At 49.0% G+C, this 20,199-nt stretch overlaps 1 protein-coding gene across 2 annotated transcripts in view; it reads right to left on the bottom strand.

Moving 5' to 3' along the window:
- LOC103099712 (maestro heat-like repeat family member 5) overlaps window positions 1–20,199 on the bottom strand; it is a 182,058-nt gene that overhangs the window by 48,378 nt on the left and 113,481 nt on the right. For both annotated transcript variants that reach the window (XM_007507037.2, XM_056809800.1), the window contains 8 exons: window positions 19,946–20,095; window positions 16,796–16,950; window positions 16,021–16,165; window positions 13,926–14,122; window positions 11,788–11,925; window positions 11,301–11,415; window positions 10,733–10,876; window positions 10,459–10,635 (listed from right to left, as the gene is read on the bottom strand). In XM_007507037.2, coding sequence (XP_007507099.2) covers window positions 10,459–10,635; window positions 10,733–10,876; window positions 11,301–11,415; window positions 11,788–11,925; window positions 13,926–14,122; window positions 16,021–16,165; window positions 16,796–16,950; window positions 19,946–20,095 — 1,221 coding nt within the window. The remainder of the gene's footprint in view (window positions 1–10,458; window positions 10,636–10,732; window positions 10,877–11,300; window positions 11,416–11,787; window positions 11,926–13,925; window positions 14,123–16,020; window positions 16,166–16,795; window positions 16,951–19,945; window positions 20,096–20,199) is intronic.

The following is a 20,199-nucleotide window of genomic DNA, read 5'->3' as shown; positions in this document are numbered from 1 at the left end:
CAGCTGTCATATGGGAAGGTTCGACCTGTAGGGTCTCTAGGATTTGGACAAGTCCTTTCCCTAAAGGATCCTTTATTTCCTCATTTTTAAAATGGGAAGGGTGGACCTAAAGACTTCCTAGTATTGGGACAAGTCCTTTCCCTGATGTGGGCTCAGTTTACTCAGCTGTAAAATGGGTATTTTGGACCCAAACAGTTCCTAGAATTGGGACTAATCCTTTCCTCCACCTGGGCCACAGTTTCCTCAGTTGTAATATTGGAAGGTTGGACCCAAAGAGTTCCGAAGATTGGGACAAGTCCTTTCCCTGAATGGTCCTTCATTTCCTTAATTGTAAAATGGGAGGGGTGGACCCAAAGGGTTGCTGGAATTGATACAACTCCTTTCCATGATGGGGGCTCAGTTTCCTTAGCTGTAAAATATGAGAATTGGACCCAAACAGTTCCTAGGATTGGGACTAATCCTTTCCTCCACCTGTGCCTCAGTTTCCTCTGTTGTAATATTGGAAAGTTGGACCCAAACACTTCCTAGGATTGTAACAAGTCCTTTCCCTGAAGCGTCCTTTATTTCCTCAATTGTAAAATGGGAGGGGTGGACCCAAAGAGTTCCTAGTATGGGACAAGTCCTTTCCCTGATGTGGGCTCACTTTACTCAGCTGTAAAATGGGAATGTTGGACCTGTAGGTTCTCTAGTATTCGGACAAGTCCTTTCCCTGATAGGGGCTCTATTTCCTCAGCTGTGAAAAGGGTATTTTGGACACAAAGAGTTCCTAGGAATGGGACAAGTCCTTTCTCTGATGTAGGCTCAGTTTCCTCAGCTGTAAAATGAGTATTTTGGAGACAAAGAGTTCCAAGGATTGGGACAAGTCCTTTCCCCAACCAGAGCCTCAGTTTCTTCACATTAAAAAGGCAAGGTTGGACCGGAAGGGTCCCTTAATTTGGGACAAGTCCTTTCCCTGAAAGAGACTCAGTTTCCCCAGCCGTAAAATGGGAAGGTTTGATGTGTACAGTCTCTAGGAATAGTACAAGTCCTTTCCCTGAAGGGTCCTTTATTTCCTCAACTGTCAAAAGGGAGGGGTGGACCCAAAGAGGTCCTAAAATTGATACAAGTCCTTTCCCTGAAGGGGCTCAGTTTACTCAGCTGTTAAATGGGTATTTTGGACCCAAAGAGTTCCTAGGATTGGGACAATTCCTTTCCCCAACCAGAGCCTCAGTTTCTTCACTGTAAAATGGCAAGGTTGGACCTGAAGGGTCCCTAAGTTTGGGACAAGTCTTTTATCTGATGGGGCCTCAGTTTCTTCACCTGTAAAATGGGAAGGTTGGACCCAAAGGGTTCCTAGAATTGATACAAGTCCTTTCCCTGAAGGGCCTCAGTTTCCTCAGCTGTCACTGGGGAAGACTCTTCCTGTAGGGTCTCTAGTATTGGGACAAGTTCATTCTCTGAAGGTGCTTCGGGTTCCCCAGCTGTAAAATGGGAAGGTTTGACCTGTACAGTCTCTAGGAATAGGACAAGTCCTTTCCCTGAAGGGTCCATTATTTCCTCAACTGTCAAAAGGGAGGGGTGGACCCAAAGGGGTCCTAAAATTGATACAAGTCCTTTCCCTGAAGGGGCTCAGTTTACTCAGCTGTTAAATGGGTATTTTGGACCCAAAGAGTTCCTAGGATTGGGACAATTCCTTTCCCCAACCAGAGCCTCAGTTTCTTCACTCTAAAATGGCAAGGTTGGACCTGAAGGGTCCCTAAGTTTGGGACAAGTCTTTTATCTGATGGGGCCTCAGTTTCTTCACCTGTACAATGGGAAGTTTGGACCCCAAGGGTTCCTCGAATTGGAACTAGTCCTTTCCCTCAAGGGCCTCAGTTTACTCAGCTGTCATATGGGAAGGCTCGACCTGTAGTGTCTCTAGGATTGGGACAAGTCCTTTCCCTAAAGGGTCCTTTATTTCCTCATTTGTAAAATGGGAGGGGTGGACCCAAAGAGTTCCTAGTATTGGGACAAGTCCTTTCCCTGATGTAGGCTCAGTTTCCTCAGCTGTAAAATGGGTATTTGGGACACAAAGAGTTCCAAGGATTGGGACAAGTCTTTTCCCCAACCAGAGCCTCAGTTTCCTCACTTTAAAAAGGTAAGGTTGGACCTGAAGGGTCACTTAATTTGGGACAAGTCCTTTCCCTGAAAGAGACTCAGTTTCCTCAGCTGTAAAATGGGAAGGTTGGACCCAAAAGGTTCCTAGAATTGATACATGTCCTTTCCCTGAAGGGCCTCAGTTTCCTCAGGTATCACTGGGGAAGACTCGTCCTGTAGGGTCTCTTGTATTGGGACAAGTTCTTTCCCTGAAGGTTCCTTTATTTCGTCAACTGTCAAAGGGAGGGGTGGACCCTAAGGGGTCCTAAAATTGATACAAGTCCTTTCCCTGAAGGGGCTCAGTTTACTCAACTGTTAAATGGGTATTTTGGACCCAAAGAGTTCCTAGTATTCGGACAATTCCTTTCCCCAACCAGAGCCTCAGTTTCTTCACTGTAAAATGGCAAGGTTGGACCTGAAGGGTCCCTAAGTTTGGGACAAGTCTTTTATCTGATGGGGCCTCAGTTTCTTCACCTGTACAATGGAAAGGTTGGACCCCAAGGGTTCCTAGAATTGGAACTAGTCCTTTCCCTCAAGGGCCTCAGTTTACTCAGCTGTCATATGGGAAGGCTCGACCTATAGGGTCTCTAGGATTGGGACAAGTCCTTTCCCTAAAGGTTCCTTTATTTTCTCAGCTGTAAAATGGGAGGATTGGAACAAAACAGTTCCTAGGCTTGGGACTAATCCTTTCCTCCACCTGGGCCTCAGTTTCCTCAGTTGTAATTTTGGAAGGTTGGAACCATACACATTCGAGGATTGGGACAAGTCCTTTCCCTGATGGGGGCTCAGTTTCCTCAAATGTAAAATGGGTATTTTGGACCCAAAGAGTTCCTAGAATTGGGACAAGTCCTTTCCCTGAAGGGTCCTTTATTTTCTCAACTGTAAAATGGGAGGATTGGACCCAAAGAGTTCCTAAAGTTGGGACAAGTCATTTCCCTGATGGGGTCTCAGTTTCCTCACCTATAATATGGGTATTTTGGACCCAGAGTTCCTAGGATTGGGACAAGTCCTTTCCCTGAAGGGGACTCAGTTTCTTCCCTGTAACATGGCAAGGTTGGACCTGAAAGGTCCCTTAATTTGGGACAAGTCCTTTCCCAGAAATGGTCTCAGTTTCCTCAGCTGTCATATGGGAAGTCTAGACCTGTAGGGTCTCTAGGATTGGAACAAGAACTTTCCCTAAAGGGTCCTTTATTTCCTCTGCTGCAAAATGGGAGGACTAGATCGAAACACTTCCTAGGATTGGAAAAGTTTATTCCTGATGTGGGCTCAGTTTCCTCACCTGTAAAATTGGTATTTTGTACCCAAGCAGTATTGGGCCAAGTCCTTTCCCTGATGTGGGCTCAGTTTCCTCAGCTGCAAAATGGGAATGTTGGACCTGTAGGTTCTCTAGGATTGGGACAAGTCCTTTCCCTGATGGGGCCTCAGTTTACTCAGCTGTTAAATGGGTATTTTGGACCCAAAGAGTTCCTAGGATTGGGACAAGTCCTTTCCCTGAAGGGTCCTTTATTTCCTCAACTGTAAAATGGGAGGGGTTGACACAAGGGTTCCTAGAATTGATACAAGTCCTTTCCCTGATGGGGGCTCAGTTTCCATAGCTGTAAAATATGAGAATTGGATCCAAACAGTTCCTAGGATTGGGACTAATCCTTTCCTCCACCTGGGCCTCAGTTTCCTCAGTTGCAATATTGGAATGTTGGAACCATACACATTTTAGGATTGGGACAAGTCCTTTCCCTGATGGGGGTTCAGTTGCCTCAAATGTAAAATGGGTATTTTGGACCCAAAGAGTTCCTAGGATAGGGACAAGTCCTTTCCCCAACCAGAGCCTCAGTTTCTTCACTGTCAAATCGAAAGGTTGGACCTGAAGGGTCCCTTAATTTGGGACAAGTCCTTTCCCTGAAAGGGTCTCAGTTTCCTCAGCTGTAAAATGGGAAGGTGGGACCCAAAGGGTTTCCAGAATTGATACAAGTCCTTTCCCTCAAGGGCCTCAGTTTACTCAGCTGTCATATGGGAAGGCTCAACCTGTAGGGTCTCTAGGATTGGGACAAGAACTTTCCCTAAAGGGTCCTTTATTTTCTCAGCTGTAAAATGGGAGGATTGGAACAAAGCAGTTCCTAGGCTTGGGACTAATCCTTTTCTACACCTTGGCCTCAGTTTCCTCAGTTGTCATATTGGATGTTTGGACACAAACACTTCCTACTATTGGGGCAAGTCGTTTTCCTGAAGGAGCCTCAGGTTCCCCAGCTGAATAATGGGAATGTTGGATCTGTAGGGTCTCTAGAATTAAGACAAGTCCTTTCCTTGAAGGTTCCCTTATTTCCTCAACTGTAAAATGGGAGAGGTGGACCTAAAGGGTTCCTAGGATTGATACAAGTCCTTTCCCTGAAGGGCCTCAGTTTCCTCAGCTGTCATATGGGAAGACTCATCCTGTAGGGGGTCTAGGATTGGGACAATCCTTTCCCTAAAGGGTCCTTTATTTCCTCAGCTGCAAAATGGTAGACTAGATTCAAATACTTCCTAGGATTGGGATAAGTTTTTCCCTGATTTGGGCTCAGTTCCCTAACCTGTAAAATGGGTATTTTGGACCCAAAGAGTTCCAAGGATTGGGACAAGTCCTTTCCCCCACTCGAGCCTCAGTTTCTTCACTGTAAATTGGCAAGGTTGGACCTGAAAGTTCCCTAAGATTGGGATAAGTCCTTTATCTGAAGGGGCCTCAGTTTCGTCAGCTGTAAAATGTGAAGGTTGGACCCAAAAGGTTCCTAGAATTGATACAAGTCCTTTCACTCAATGTCATCAGTTTCCTCAGCTGTCATGTGGGAAGGCTCGACCTGTAGGGTCTCTAGGATTGTGACAAGTCCTTTCCGTGAAAGGTCCTTAATTTCCTCAACTGTAAAATGGGAGTGGTGGACCCACACAGTTCCTAGGATTGGGACAACACCTTTCCCTCATGAGGGCTCAGTTTCCTCAGCTGTAAAATGGGAAATTTGGACCCAAAGGGTTCCTAGAATTGATACAATTCGTTTCCCTGAAGGACCTCAGTTTCCTTAGCTGTCATATGGGAAGACTCATCCTATAGTGTCTCTAGGATTGGGACAATCCTTTCCCTATAGGGTCCTTTATTTCCTAAGGTGTAAAATGGGTGGATTGGACCCAAACAATTCCTAGAATTGGAACTAATCCTTTCCTCCCCCTGGGCCTCAGTTTCTTCAGTTGTAATATTGGAAGGTTGGACCCACAGGGTTCCTAGAATTGATACAAGTTCTTTTCCTGAAGGGCCTCAGTTTCCTCAGGTGTCATATGGGAAGATCCTTCCTGTAGGGTCTCTAGGATTGGGGCAAGAACTTTACCTAAAGGGTCCTTTATTTCCTCAGCTGCAAAATGGGAGGACTAGACCCAAACACTTCCTAAGAGTGGTACAAGTCCTTTCCCTGATGGGGGCTCAGTTTACTTAGCTGTAAAATATGAGAATTGGACCCAAACAGTTCCTAGGATTGGGACTAATCCTTTCCTCCATCTTGGCCTCAGTTTCCTCAGTTGTAATATTGGAAGGTTGGAACCATACACATCCTAGGTTTGGGACAAGTCCTTTCCCTGATGGGGGCTCAGTTTCCTCAAATCTAAAATGGGTATTTTGGACCCAAAGAGTTCCTAGGATTGGGACAAGTCTTTTCCCTGATGGGGCCTCAGGTTCCTCACCTGTAAAATGGGTATTTTGGACCCAAAGAGTTCCTAGGATTGGGACAAGTCCTTTCCCACACCCGAGCCTTAGTTTTTTCACTGTAAAGTGTCAAAGTTGGACCTGAAAGTTCCCTAAGATTAGGACAAGTCCTTTACCTGATGGGGCCTCAGTTTCCTCAGCTGTAAAATGGGAATGTTGGACCCAAATTGTTCCTAGAATTGATACAATTCCTTTCCCTGAAGGGCTTCAGTTTCCTCAGGTGTCATATGGGAAGACTTCCTGTAGGGTTTCTAGGATTGGGACAAGAACTTTCCCTAAAGGGTCCTTTATTTCCTCAGCTGCAAAGTAGGACTAGACCCAAACACTTCCTAGAATTGGGACCAGTCTTTCCCCTGATGTGGGCTCAGTTTCCTCACCTGTAAAATGGGTATTTTGGACCCAGAGTTCCCAGGATTGGGACAAGTTTTTTTCCCTGATGGGGGCTCAGTTTCCTTAGCTATAAAATATGAGAATTGGACCCAAACAGTTCCTAGGTTGGGACTAATCCTTTCCTCCACCTGGGCCTCAGGTTCCTCAGTTGTAATATTGGAAGGTTATAACGATACACATCTTAGGATTGGGACAAGTCCTTTCCCTGATGGGGGCTCAGTTTCCTCAGCTGTAAAATGGGTATTTTGGACCCAAAGAATTCCTAGGATTGGGACAAGTCCTTTCTCCAACCAGAGCCTGTTTCTTCACTGTAAAATGGCAAAGTTGGACCTGAAGGGTCCCTTAAATTGGGACAAATCATTTCCCTGAAATCGACTCAGTTTCTTCAGCTGTAAAATGGGAAGGTTGGATCCAAAGGGTTCCTAGAATTTATACAAGTCCTTTCTCTGAAGGGCCTTAGTTTCCTCAGCTGTCATATGGGAAGACTAGTTCTGTAGTGTCTCTAGGATTGGGACAAGTCCTTTCCCTAAGGGTCCTTTATTTCCTCAGTTGTAAAATGGGAGGATTGGACCCAAACAGTTCCTAGAATTGGGAGTAATCCTTTCCTCCACCTGCCCTCAGTTTCCTCAGTTGTAATTTTGGAAGGTTGGACCCAAAGAGTTCCTAGGATTGGGACAAGTCTTTTCCCTGAAGGGGTCTCGGGTTCCCCACCTGTAAAATGGGAAGGTTTGACCTGTACAGTCTCTAGGAATAGGACAAGTCCTTTCCCTAAACGGTCCTTTATTTCCTCAACTGTAAAATGGGAGTGGTGGACCCAAACAGTTCCTAGAATTGGGACTAATCCTTTCTTCCACCTGGGCCTCAGTTTCCTCATCTGTAAATGGGAATGTTGGACCTGCAGGTTCTCTAGGATTCGGACAAGTCCTTTCCCTGATGCGGACTCAGTTTCCTCAGCTGTAAAATGGGTATTTTGGACCCAAAGAGTTCCTAGGATTGGGACAAGTCCTTTCCCTGAAGGGGTCTCGGTTTCCATAACTGTAAAATGCTGGAGTGATCCTCCCTACCCCCTCTACATCATGGCCCTTTCATCTTCCTAGGGAGGCAGAAGGGGTGGGCTGCAGTACCGGATGAGCCCCCAGCCACGACTTTCTTTGGTAGGCTCCGGCCTTAGGGGTGGTAACGGGCCGCCTCTGTCTGATCCCTTTCCCTATGTGGGCACGCCATGTCGGGAGGACAAGGGCTTCGTGGGAATAGAGGGTCAGCCGGCGCACGCGCAGTGGAAGGTTGCTGGCAGATGCTGGAGATCCTTGCGCCCTCTGGTGACCAGGGGCTACTATGATCCCTCCCCGCATCCCTAGAGGCTGCACAGCCCCAGGCCCTGCTTTAGGGAGGGGCGTGGCAGGGCTTTGCCTGCTCACAGGCACAGCCACACCCCCATCCACAGCCTGGCAGTTTGTGCTCTGGGGTCTCAGGGGGGATTAGATGGAAGAGCCCTGATTTGGAAAGTGAGGCCGGGGTCGTTGGGGACCATTGGAGCCGGGACCGCTGGGGGGCTTCCAGAGGGGCTCCTCTCTGGCCCTCTCTAACCGGGAATGTACAATCCCCGGACAAACAGGGGCATCTCAGGGGGATCTCCCAGTCCCTTCAGGCTTGGTTGCCCACATTTCCATATGAAAGCCTAGGAATCCCCCCCCCCCAGGTCAAAGAGACAAGGATCTAGTTCCGGCTCAGCTTGCCTCAGGCTCTCGGCCCGCTTCTACGTGCGGAAGGGAAAGGCCCTTTCCATAACGCTAGCTAGCACTTTCCTAAGAGCGGTCCAAAGAATAGAGCTGGCGGCCACGGCGGGCAGAAATGGCCAGTCGGGGCTCCAAGTGCCCTCCGGTCCGCCTCTATCTCAGGGTCCCAATTTTGTTTTCACATGGAACTAGCCCTGGCCGGGCTGCGCATTCTCCCGGGCTGCCAAGTCTCCCGCACAGCGGCCACGCCTTGGGCAAACCATCTGGGCAGGCGGCTAGACCAGGCTCAGCATAACCAATGGGCCCCAAACCGGGGACGAGGCCCCAAAGGAGGCTGAAGCACTAGAGCACCCCGGCCATTGCCAGTTGGCCCTACTTTTGCCTAGCCATAGGCCTTGGATGCCTCATTCTGTGACGTCATGCGCCTCTTAGGAGGCCTTTGGGGGAAAATAGCCTCCAAAGACGAAAATGAGCCGCTGTGGGCAAAGCTGGGCAGGATTCACCTAGAAAGGAGTCTCCCAGCCCGGGGGCCTCCCGCATATGTGCCCAACTGGAGTAGCAGCCAGAAATGCAATTCCAACTGGTGGCCTCTAGGTGGTGCTGCAGGGGACAGAGAACCAGCCCTGGAGTTAAGGAGACTTTTTCCTAGGTTCCAACCCAGCTTCAGCCACACCACCTTGTCTACCTCAGTTTCCTCACCTGTAAAATGAGCTGCAGAAGGAAATAGCCAAGACCCCAAGATCTTTTCCCCAAACACCTGCAGTGACTGAGCAACAGCGACATGCTTGCACCCCTATCTTGGACACTCACAAGCATACCACGCATTGACAAGCCCTCAGCTCCCCATGGACATACAGATGCTGATTCTTTTTGTTTTAACTGCTCACCTTCCATCTTTGAAGGAGTACCGTGTATCGTTTCTAAGATAGAAGAGCAGTAAGGGTTGGCCAATGGGGGTGAAGTGACTTACCCAGGGTCACATAGCTAGGAAGTGTCTGAGGTCAAATTAGAACTCAGGACCTCCTGACTCTAATCCTGGCACTCTATCCACTGTGCCACCTAGCTGCCCAAGGTCACCTTTTTTTTAAGCCTTCATCTTCCATCTTAGAATCGATACCAAGTATCAGTTCTAAGGCAAGAGAGCAATAATGGCTAGGCAATGGGGGTAAAGTCAGGGTCTGAGGTCACATTTGAACCAGGACTTCCCATCTCTTGGCCAGGCGCGATATCCACTGAGGCACCCAGCTGCCCCCATGGCCAGCTTTTAATAGACATGCTCATTACTCCTCCACGTGCACGTATAAACACATGTGGACACTGGCCATCCCATTACATCCTCACACTTGTTGAATCTACCCAGTAGAAGGTAACTTCTCTGAAAGGGCAGCATTTTTCATCTTGTCTTTGTAGTCCTAGCATGTGGCACATGGTAGGTCCATAACGAATGCTCCTTAGATTAAGCTGGATGGCCCTATGTCCACTAACACACCCTGACTAACACACCTATGGCAGAGTGGTCAGAGAGCCGCCTTCGGGCCCTGGTTTCAAGGCTCATCATTGACACATACTTGCTATGAGACCTTCGGGGCAAGCCATCACCTCTGGTACCCCCAATCCCTGTATAAGATGCCGTGTCGCTGACCTCTGACCTCCATAGCAGGGGGAGTCCCTTGCCTGCACCAGTGGCACCTCGGGGCCAGGCCCAGTGGGCTGACCATTGGCTATTCCAAGACAGAATGAAATCGTCCCTTCCCTGTGCTTGTGCTCATCCCCCGACGCCACCGCCACAGAGACATACCCAGAAGCATCAGCTGGAGATGCATGAGCCCAGCCAGCTGTATCCCGCTGTATCCCCAGCACACCACCATACCCGTGCACATATTTCCACCAGTATTGTCCCCGACCATTTAGCCACCCTACCACAAGCCCAAGAGTCCCCCGGAAGCACACACAGAGGCTCACTTCGGAGTTGTCCTTGGGTGGGGGGATCTAATGACAGATGGGTTCTTTGAGCTCACCAGCTCCAACCCCTCCACTCAAGAGCCAAGGAGAGAAATTGGGCTCCCCAGCTACTTGCCCAAGATTATGTGACCAAAAGCTGGGAGTCAGACGACTGAGAGGCAGTGATTTGGAATCAAGAGGACCTGGGTTCAGATCTTGCCTCAGAGACTCATTAGTTGCATGACCCTGGACAAGTGAGGCAGCCATTCTGTGGCTCATTTCCTCATCTATGAAATGAGGGATTGGACTCAGTTGCTTTCAAGCTCTAAACCAAGGGTCCTAGATGCTCTTCCCAGGACCCTTTCCGCAGGCTTCTTCTATGTCTGCCTGCTCCGATAGAGCCCAAAGGACCTGAGGCCAAGGCCCATGGGTGACGGTGCCTTCCTTGCCACTGTCTCTGAGGCTGGGGCCCCACAGCAGCCCCCTTCCCTTGTGTTCCAGCACCATTGCTGGCGTCCATTCAACCGTACGGCACACACGCATGCACACAAATCTCACATCATCGAAGAATGGTCTCAGGCTGAGGGCCACATCCACGCAGAGGGGGATGAGATCTCTTTTGTCTATCTGGTAGAGCACGTTGGTCAATGAGTACAGGCTAGCCAGGACCACCTTCTCCTTGGGGTCATAGAGGGCATTGAGGAAGGCCAGGAGCTGGCCCTGGAGTAGGCTGCCCTAGAGGAACAAGAGGCAAAGGGAGTCCTGAGGAGGGGCCCAGAGGGGCCAGTGGCCAGCACAGTGGAGTGGTCAGGGGTGCAGGGAGCAGCGTTACCTTCTCAAGGCTGTAGGCCACATTGCTGAAACCATGGAAGCTGATCACCCGGACCATGACGCAGGGGTCCTTGATGCCTTTCCGGAGCCGGTTCAAGACCTCCCTGTGGGTGACCATCCTGGACCCCAGAGGACTCCGCAAGAACTGGCAAAGTGAGCCCAGTTGGCCTTGGACAGATGCTCCCCAGTGGAAAAGGGAGGGAGCATGTCTTCTTGCCTGGCCTGCACTCTCCACCATCCATCCCCACAAGTGAAGGAGAACTCACAACTCCCTCTCTTTTCTTTTTAAACCCTTACCTTCTGTCAGGGAGTCCATGCTAAGGATTGGTTCCAAAGCAGAAGAGTGGGAAGGGCTAGGCAACAGGAGTAAGTCACTTGCCCAGGATCACGCAATTGGGAAGTGGCTAAGGTCACATTTGAACCCAGGCCCTCTGGTGGCCCAGGCTGGCTCTCCATCCACTGAGCTACCCAGCTGCCCTCGAGGTCACTCCTTCCTGAGGCAGCTTGTTGAGCTGCGCAATGACAGCTGGGAACAGGGGTGGAGGGAGTTTGGGGGGGGGGGTTCTTACCTCTGTGAAGAAGATCATGGCCACAATTCTCTGTCTCTCCTCCTCGTTCCGAGACATTTTCATGGAGTGACACATGATCCCAGGGATGTAGGGGCAGTCATAATCTACCATGGCCCTGAGACAAGGAAGCCCGCCCGCCCACCCCAGGGCAGGACTGTTTACACCTGTCTCCCAGCCAGAGGCCAACATGGGACTGGAGTAACAAGCCCTGGGCACATGGAGAGGGGGAAGGGAGCAGCTCTGTCCAAGTCCCTGCGCGTGGTCGCCAACTCACTGAATCTGCTCCCTCTGAGAGCACACGTAGTCAAATGGGCAGGATCCAGGCCACACTATGCTGAGCTCTCCCCACTCCCAATATGATCCTTGGGTCTGAACTTTGGGCAAATGCCCCTCTGTGGCCGAGCCCTCAGTACGGGCCCTTTCTGGGCCAGACTCCCCTACCCTTCAGCACACTGGTAAGGAAAGAGCCCGACGGTATCCCTGGTACCTGGAGAGCATGCTGACGCCCTGGCAGAAGGAGATGGGCGTCGCCAGCTGGATCCATGCATCTTGGAGCTCCAAGTAAGCAAACTCCTGCCAGAAGCCATTCTTGGAAAAAAGGCTTTTCACAGCCTCCACTGATGTGCTGTGGCAGAGCAGGGGTACCCCAGTCAGCCCCAGGATCCCTCTGGGCACAGAGATGGGTGGAGCTGGGAGGGACTCTGAGCATCTCAGGGAACAACGGTTCCACTTGAAACTGGGGGAACCAGGCCTCATGGCTGTCTTTGAGCCTCAGTATCCCCCCTCTATAAAAGAGGGACAACACTTATAGTCCTGCCCTCACAAGGCTGTCCTAAGGATCCTTAAACATAGTAGAAGTAACGCTCAGTATTATAGCTGGTAACTGTTTGGAGGCTGGAAAGCAGGACCAGGAGCTCTTCTAAAGTCCTGCAGTTCCAGACTGTGGCTACCAGGCCCAGGGACCCCAGAAATAAGGTGAAGTAGAACCCCTGTCATTTCACAGATATGCAAATCAGCCCAAAGGCACCAAGAAGAAAGAGTGCTATAAAAGTCACCCCAAAACTGACCTCTGAAACGATGGGCCTTCTTTGAGGCATTTGCAGCTAGGTAGCTTAGTTAGTTAGAGCTCTGGGCACAAAGTCAGGAAGACCTGAGTTCAAATCTAGACTCAGATACTTCCCAGCTATGTGACCCTGGGAAAGTCACTTAACTGCTCTGTGCCTCAGTTTTCTCATCTGTAAAATGGAGATAACAATAGCACCTACCCTTCAGGATTGTTGTGAGAATCAAATGAAATCATGTTTGTATAGTGCTTTGTTTTTTTTAACCCTTTACCTTCCATCTTAGAATCAATACTCTGTATTGGTTCCCAGGCAGAAGAGCAATAAGGGCTAGGCAATGGGGGTCAAGTGACTTGCCCAAGGTCACATATCTAGGAACTGTCTGATGCCACATTTGAACCCAGGACCTCCCGTCTCTAGGCCTGGCTCTCACTCCACTGAGCTACCCAGCTGCCCTCTGTATAGTGCTTTGTAAACTTTAAGGTACTAGCTACTATTACTATTAGTCTTCATCACATTAAAACACCTTTGTTATTAATAGCAATAAAATAGCAGCTATTAGTATTACTAAGTAGCAGAATACAGTTAGGTTTCTTCTGACTCTAAATCCAGTGCTCTTTATATACTCTAGCACTTTTCTGTCTAGTCACCCAGACAAGGTAAGGGACTTGCCCAAGGTCACTTAGCTAATTAGTGTCAGAACCAGGACTAGAATCATGGCCTCCCCACTGCTAGACCAAGATGCTTTCCATAGCACCATGCTGGCATTCCCACGGCACCAGGGAGCCCAAGGAGGCAAATAGAGGCTCTCTCTTGGTGAGACTCCTTTTTCTTATCTGTGAAATGAAGGATAGGACTCTACAATCTATCTCTTCTAGCTAAAATCCTCAGATCCTCCAAGATGGTTTCCAGTCCTAGGCTCGACAAGTAATGGCCGTGTGACCAAGGAAGGTCATTTTCCCTTCCCAAACCCCAGTTTCTGCAGGGGTTCGCAAACTTTTGACACAGGGGGCCAGTTCACTGTCCCTCAGACCATTGGAGGGCCAGAGTATAAAAACCTAACCCTAACCCTAACCGGGCAGCAGTACACAGTGCGGAATCCCCTCCCCCAGATCGCCGCTCACCATGCTGACGTCTTCCATTGTGCAGCCACATAATCCTTTGTGCGGTGCCTTGTTCTAAGGCACCATGCAAAGGATTATGTCACCGGAAGTAGTACTGCATGTGAGCAAAACTGCGCTTTGCGGTGCCACCACATATGGTGCTCCTCTCACTGACCACCAATGAAAGAGGTGCCCCTTCCAGAAGTGGGGGGGGGGCTGGATGCATGACCTCAGGGAGCCACATGTGGCCCCCACGCCGTAGTTTGGAGACCCCTGCTCCAGGGTGACAAAGATGGGCAAGGTGATCTGTCTTTAAGGTCCCTGGTGGCTTTGGTCTCTGTGAAGCCTGGGGTCTTCCCCAGGCAGAGAGGGAATAGCCCGAATGGAAAGTGGCCGAGGCCCCTCTTTCCAACCTGCCAGACAGCAGACATCAGCCCAGTGGTTTTGCTGGTCCCACTTACCTTTGGGGGCTGAGCTTTGTGGTGTGAACACTGGTAAAATCTCCTTTAAAATAGGCATAGTGGTCTTCATCCTGCTTATTAAACTCAAACATATAATGGATCTGGGTGACCATGGCGAAGAAGAGCTGAGGAAAGACTTTCTTCAGAGCATTTTTGTACTCGGGAGCAAAGATGATCTCATATAATGTGTTCATGGCCTGGAGAAAGACAGAGAAGAGGGATGTTTAATGGGGTCATATCACAGGTAGTGTTTAAAGAGCCTAAAGACTTTGACTACTAAGTGAAGGGCTCACCATTCCATAACAACTGTGGGGGGAGCCTAGAAGGCAATCTGGCAGAAATTCGATTTAGAGCAACATTTCATACCACATACCACAGTCAACTCAAAAGGGATACATGGTCTACAGAGTAAAGGTCAAATAATAAATGAAAATATCACAGAAGGAAATGCCTTTGACATCTATGGAGAAGGGAAGAAGAGTTCTTCACTAAACAAATAGAGAGGATCTTAGGAGACAAAATGGGCAATTTTGATTACATAAAAGCAGGAAGTTTTGCACAGATACAGTCAATGCAGTTAAAAGGGAAACCAGTTGGGAATAGATATTTGCAGCAAGTTTTCTATGATAAGTATGGGATATCAAAGATATATATGAGGAATTATATACATGTAGAAGAACAAAAGCCATTCCTCAATAGATAAATGGTCAGAGAAGAGGAACAAGTTCTCAAAAAAAGAGAGAAAGGCAAGCTACCAATAAATATATGAAACCAATGCATTAACTCCCTCTTAATAGGGAAAATATATATTAAAACAATTCCAGCATCCTACCCCATGCCTATCAGATTGGCCAAGATGCCAGAAAAGGATAATGCCAGTTGTTAGAGGGACTATGGGAAGACAAGTATACAAATGTACTATTTATAAAGCTGTGATTTGGCTCAGTCATCCTGGAAAGCAATTTGATTTCATGCCCCAAAAGTCACTGACACAGCACTGCTAGGCTTATACTCAATGAGTTCAAAGAAAGAGGCAAATGATATCATGCATACAAAAATATTTGTAGCAGCATATTTTGTTGTAGCAAATAACTAGATACAAATTGGGTGCTCATCAATTGGGGAATGGCCAAACAAATTCTGGCCTGCGAATATAATGAAACATTATTGTACTATAAGAAGCAGATAAAGGGATGCATTCAGAGAAACTTTGGAAGGTTTGTATGAACTGATGCACTGTGAAGTGAGTACAACTCAGAGAACGATTTATCTACTAACTACCACATTTTAAAGGAAAACAATCGTGAAAGAGAAAATCCATGATCGAGGCAATGACCAATTGTGATTCCAGAGGACAACCAATGATGATGGAAAATGTTACTTGCCTCTTAAAAGAGAGAGGATGGACTCGAGATAAAGAATTCGATGCATTATTAGAAACAATCCCATGTGTGGATTAATTTTGTTTGACTATACTTACCTGCTGTAAGGAAGGACTTTCCCCCTACCTGGTGAAGGAGACAGTTATGGGGAGATGGAGCATAACAAAAGAAGAAAAGAACAAAGAAAAGAGTGTCTATGGTAAAATACACACAGAAGAGTAGAAAATCAGGAGGCAAATAAGCAGCAATGTTGAAACTACTGAGTTAAATCTAATATATACTTTAGCAAAGAAGCGGAATGTAATAGAGATTCACAGTATCACATGACTTCTTTCTCTTTTCTTCTTTGGACAAGGAAATGCTCACATCTGTCCATGTTTATCAATTCATAAAACAGAAAAGGTTCTAGGAAAGGAAATCAGTAGAGAGAGCAAAGACTAAGTTGGGAATTTGGAGAGCAGGAGTTTATTTTAGAGATGAGATTTAGAGAGAGAAAATGACTTGCCCATGGCCACACAGGTCATTTAAGCACTAAGGCTCAGTTTCCTCATCTATAAAGTGGGGATAAAAATACATATGCTCTCATCACAGGGTTATTGTGAGGTGTCAATGGCATAAAGAAGTATGAGGAGTATTCTTCTTCTACATCATCTGCTTCTTCTCCCAAGCATTAACCCCTGGAAGACAAATGGAAGGGAAGGATGACAACTCACTGCCAGTGACTCTGAGTAAGTTCCTTCCAATTTCGACAGTTCTGTTAAGGATGGTCTGTTCTCCAGCTTCTTCAGCAGAAAGTGCAACACCTTAGGGCAGACCTGAGGGTTGGATCCCATTGCTCTCCACAGGTCCACAGCATCCCTATGAAGCAGAGGTATAGCAAGACTCTGTGGGCTCCCTGCAAAGACGAAGGCTGACCCCAAGCCAACCCAACAGGTTCCATGAGCACTGGTGTCTCTTCCACCAGAGAAGGCAGAGGCCATCCCACCCCTCTCCCTCTAAGAGTAATCAGCCTGGGGCCAAGGCCACTCTTGCCACCCACTATGCACTGTCCAAACTCCTCAGGGAGGCAAGGACTCTCCCTCACACTTCCAACCACTCTGTTTGTTCTAGGCCAGTTGCAAACCTTTTAGAGATAGAGTGCCAGGCCATGCCCCCCCACCAAGTGCTGTGGGCACCCCTGCACCCCCCACCTTACCCCAGACAGGGGAGGGAGGAACCAATCCCATTGGGCTGCTGGGTAGAGGGGTGGGTGATGTGAATAAATGTCATCAGGCACATGGAGAGGGGGAAGGGAGCAGCTCTGTCCAAGTCCCTCTGCCCTTCTAGTAATGAATTTGGGGGCAGGGGTGGAGTGTGGTGCATGTGCCCACAGAGAGTGCTCTGTGTGCCATCTTTGGCACCTGTGCCATAGGTTCACCACCACGGTTCTAAGCTCTTGCCCTTCTCTGGGCTGTCGCTCTCCTGGAGCCCAGAAACTCAACCCTATACCTGTTCATGAGCACTGAGAATTCCAAGAAGGTGAAGACAAGTTCCTGAGTGTGGTGTTGGACAAGTAGAGAGATTGCCTTCAGGGCAGCCTTCTTGACAGCTATGCTTTCAATTAGGGAGAGCTGGAGGTAAATCTTCTTTCCAATGTCAGCCACCTGAATGGGGGCAATGAGGCTGAACCAAAGTCTCCCCACTGTAAGCAACCAGCAAACCCTGCTTAACAAGCCCCACTGAGCCCCCCCCCACGCCACCCCCAAATACTCTTCTCCTGGAAAAGCTATTGGCTCTTTTAGAAAATAGTTTCTGATAGAAAACAAAGCTCCAAACTTGGCTTTAGAAGCAAACTGTTGAGGAGTTTGCTGATTGCAAAGGATATCACCGACTACAGTTTTCATTCCCATTTATGCTCCATGACTTGTAAAAAATTGAGGGAGGGCTTTGTAAGTAAAGTAAAGTAAAGGGCTCTGAAGAAAGTAAGAGAGGCCTCTAAGGAAAGCAAAGAACAGGGAGAAACTGGACATAAGCTTTTCGTCAAACCCCAAGGGATTAAGGGATTAAGGAGAGCTTGAGAACAGCAACCCACAGCGAGGAAGGTACTGAAAGCTGCCTCCATGATCCTTGCCTTGAAAGTGTGTGCTATGAAACTACCATTTAATGTCGGGTCTGTTTTTAACAAAATGTTGTGTTTTTATTTTTTTAAAGGCACCAAACAGAGAAGTGTGTTGATTTCTCAGTTGATCATCATCATGGAAAACCTCTAAGCCATGAGGCCATCATCAAGATTCATGCATTGGCAGCATCCTTGGACTGCTGGCAAAATGACTTACAAGGTAGCAATAGTCTCTGGAGCACCAGACTTGAAATCTGAAATGTGGGGCAAGAGCCTAGACCTCGGTTTCCTATAAAATGAGGCCAGGATCGCCAGCCTTGCTTTATATTCATTTTTGTCCCTTCCCCAGGATGGGAATCAACAAGACTGCAATAAAAGACTGGACAAGCTTTGGCCATGCCCAACCGAGTATTTACATCGCCCTAATCCGCTCAGACTCCCACTCAACATAGTGGCTCTTCCCAACCTTTCCATTCCTCTTCAAACCTCCCACGGCTCCCCTTCCCCTGACCTTGGATGAGAACCTTGCCTGTACTTTTGCTGAAAAAAATGGAATGGGATGGGAATAGGGTGGGGGGATGACATGTGATAAGATGGGATGGAAGGGGATGGGAATAGGATGGGAGGGAATAAGATGGGATGGAATAGGATGGGATGGGAGGGGATAAGATGGGGTGGGAATGGGATGGGGTGGAATGGGATGGGATGGGAGGGGATAAGATGGGGTGGGAATGGGATGGGGTGGAATGGGATGGGATGGGAGGGGATAAGATGGGGTGGGAATGGGATGGGGTGGAATGGGATGGGATGGGAGGGGATAAGATGGGGTGGGATGGGATGGGCCTACCATCTGTGTGGCTTATTTGTTACAAGTATTTTCTTTTCTTTCCTTTTTTCCCATTGAGAGAGGGAGAGGAAAAAAAACCCAAATGCTTGCTAAATGGAAAAATCAGAACATGAAGCCAAATCAGTGCTGAAATGAGGAGCAATGTGAGCCTTTTGTTGGAGGTGGCCTCTGTTTAGACAGGTGGAGCTTTTCTTTGCAGTCCTCACATTTCCGCTCATCTTGGGTGCTCTGGGGACATGGGGGGGGGGCTTCAAGAAGTAACTAAGACCGCAAAGCCATGGGAGTGTCGTTAATGGCTACCCCAGTTCAAAGCCCAGATTGTCATCTGTGCCACACACCAAAGAGAGACCACATTGCCTGGAAGCCAAGCCAGAGCAAGACCACATAGACATTGCAACTGGAGCAGAGACTCCTCCCCAGCCCCCCCCCCCACTGCTTTGGCTCTTGGGCATCTGGGGATCAGAAGCCATGGCCTGCTGGAGCTCCTTTGAGAAGTAGAGGCAGAATTCTGGCTGAGCAGAGCTCTGTGGCCTCATTAGTTCAGCAGGGGACTAATGGTCAGGGGACAGACATCTTGGTCTTTTCTTGCCAGAGAGTCTGGCCGAGCACCCTGTGGTGCTGACTTTGGCTGGCTGGGCTCCCATAGGTCAAGGCTTCCAGGCCGCTAATGCTCAAAAGGAAAAGAAAGGAGGAAAGGGAGGGAGGGCGAGGTCCCTCTACTGAGTTCTGCAGTGAATATTGCCATGGTTACCTGACCTGCTCTCTCTCTCTAGCGCAGTATGGGGAAGCCACCCCCCTCCTTCCCATTGGCTGAGCTTGCCTGGGATGCAGCAAGAGCTCCTGCGGGGGTGGAAAGAAGGGAGGAAGGGAGGAAAGGAGGAAGGGAGGGAGGGAGGGGCTGGGCCTTGGAATGAGGCGCAGTCCAAAATGGAGTCTGTGCTCCATTTTGTGGGTTAGTTGGCCACCCCGGCCATCCTGGCTCCCGGTCTCTGCATCCCCAGCAGAGAGGCTGAATCAATGTTCGTTGTCGCCACCAGGGCCGTGGGCCATGTTGGGGCACGCCCAAATTCACTTCTTGAATTCAAGTGAATGGAGGCTCCCAGCACTTCCCAGGCATGAGGTGAGGGCAAATGGATTCGTACACCATTCAGGGCCCACGTCTCAGTTCTCTTTGTATCCTGGCAGCCCTGGACGGTGATAAACAAGGGCTTACTACATGTTTGTTGGGGGCTGACTAGATTGCACAATGGACAGAGCCCCAGGTTGGGAGTTGGGAAGGCTTGGGTTCCAGTGTGACCTCAGATACTTCTAGCTGGGTGACTCTGGGCAAGCCATTTAAACCTGTTTGCCCAGCCCTTACTGCTCTTCTGTCTCAGAATAGGTGGCTCAGTGGATGGAGAGCCAGGCCTGGAGACAGGGGTGGGTCCTGGGCTCCAATGTGGCTTCAGAGGCTTCCCAGCTGTGTGACCCTGGGCAAGTCACTTAACCCCCATTGCCTGGCCCTTACTGCCCTTCTGCCTTAGAAGCAATACCTAGTACTGCTTCTAAGTTGGAAGGGGAGGGCTTACACACAGAAAATCCACATCTGTGACACTAACTTGGCAGGGCCTTGTCTCACCCACCTCTGGGCCCCTTCAGCTGCAGGCAGGAGCCCCTCGGAGGCGGGAATGGCAGGGTCCAGCTGCCTCCTTACCTCTGTCAGCTGAGTCCCGTAGCATTTAAAGATCACGGACAGCATCTGGGCGGCAGTCCGGGCCTGGGAGAAGCTGTTCTTCTTTAAGCCGTCCACCATGGTCATCATCAGTTCATTGAGCTGCGAAACCTCAAAGTGGTCCGCAAAGGCCTGCAACACACGGAGCCGTCAGCCAGGAGGGTGTGGCCAGAGCCGGGGCGCACCTGGGCACCACTCTAGCTCGCCTGCTCCTCCAAAGGAATTCAAAACTCAAA

Source organism: Monodelphis domestica, chromosome X, assembly GCF_027887165.1.
Source record: "Monodelphis domestica isolate mMonDom1 chromosome X, mMonDom1.pri, whole genome shotgun sequence".
In the NCBI taxonomy this organism is placed as follows: Eukaryota; Metazoa; Chordata; class Mammalia; order Didelphimorphia; family Didelphidae; genus Monodelphis; species Monodelphis domestica.
Note: the sequence above shows the minus strand (reverse complement) of the source record. Positions and strands in the feature narration are given on the sequence as shown.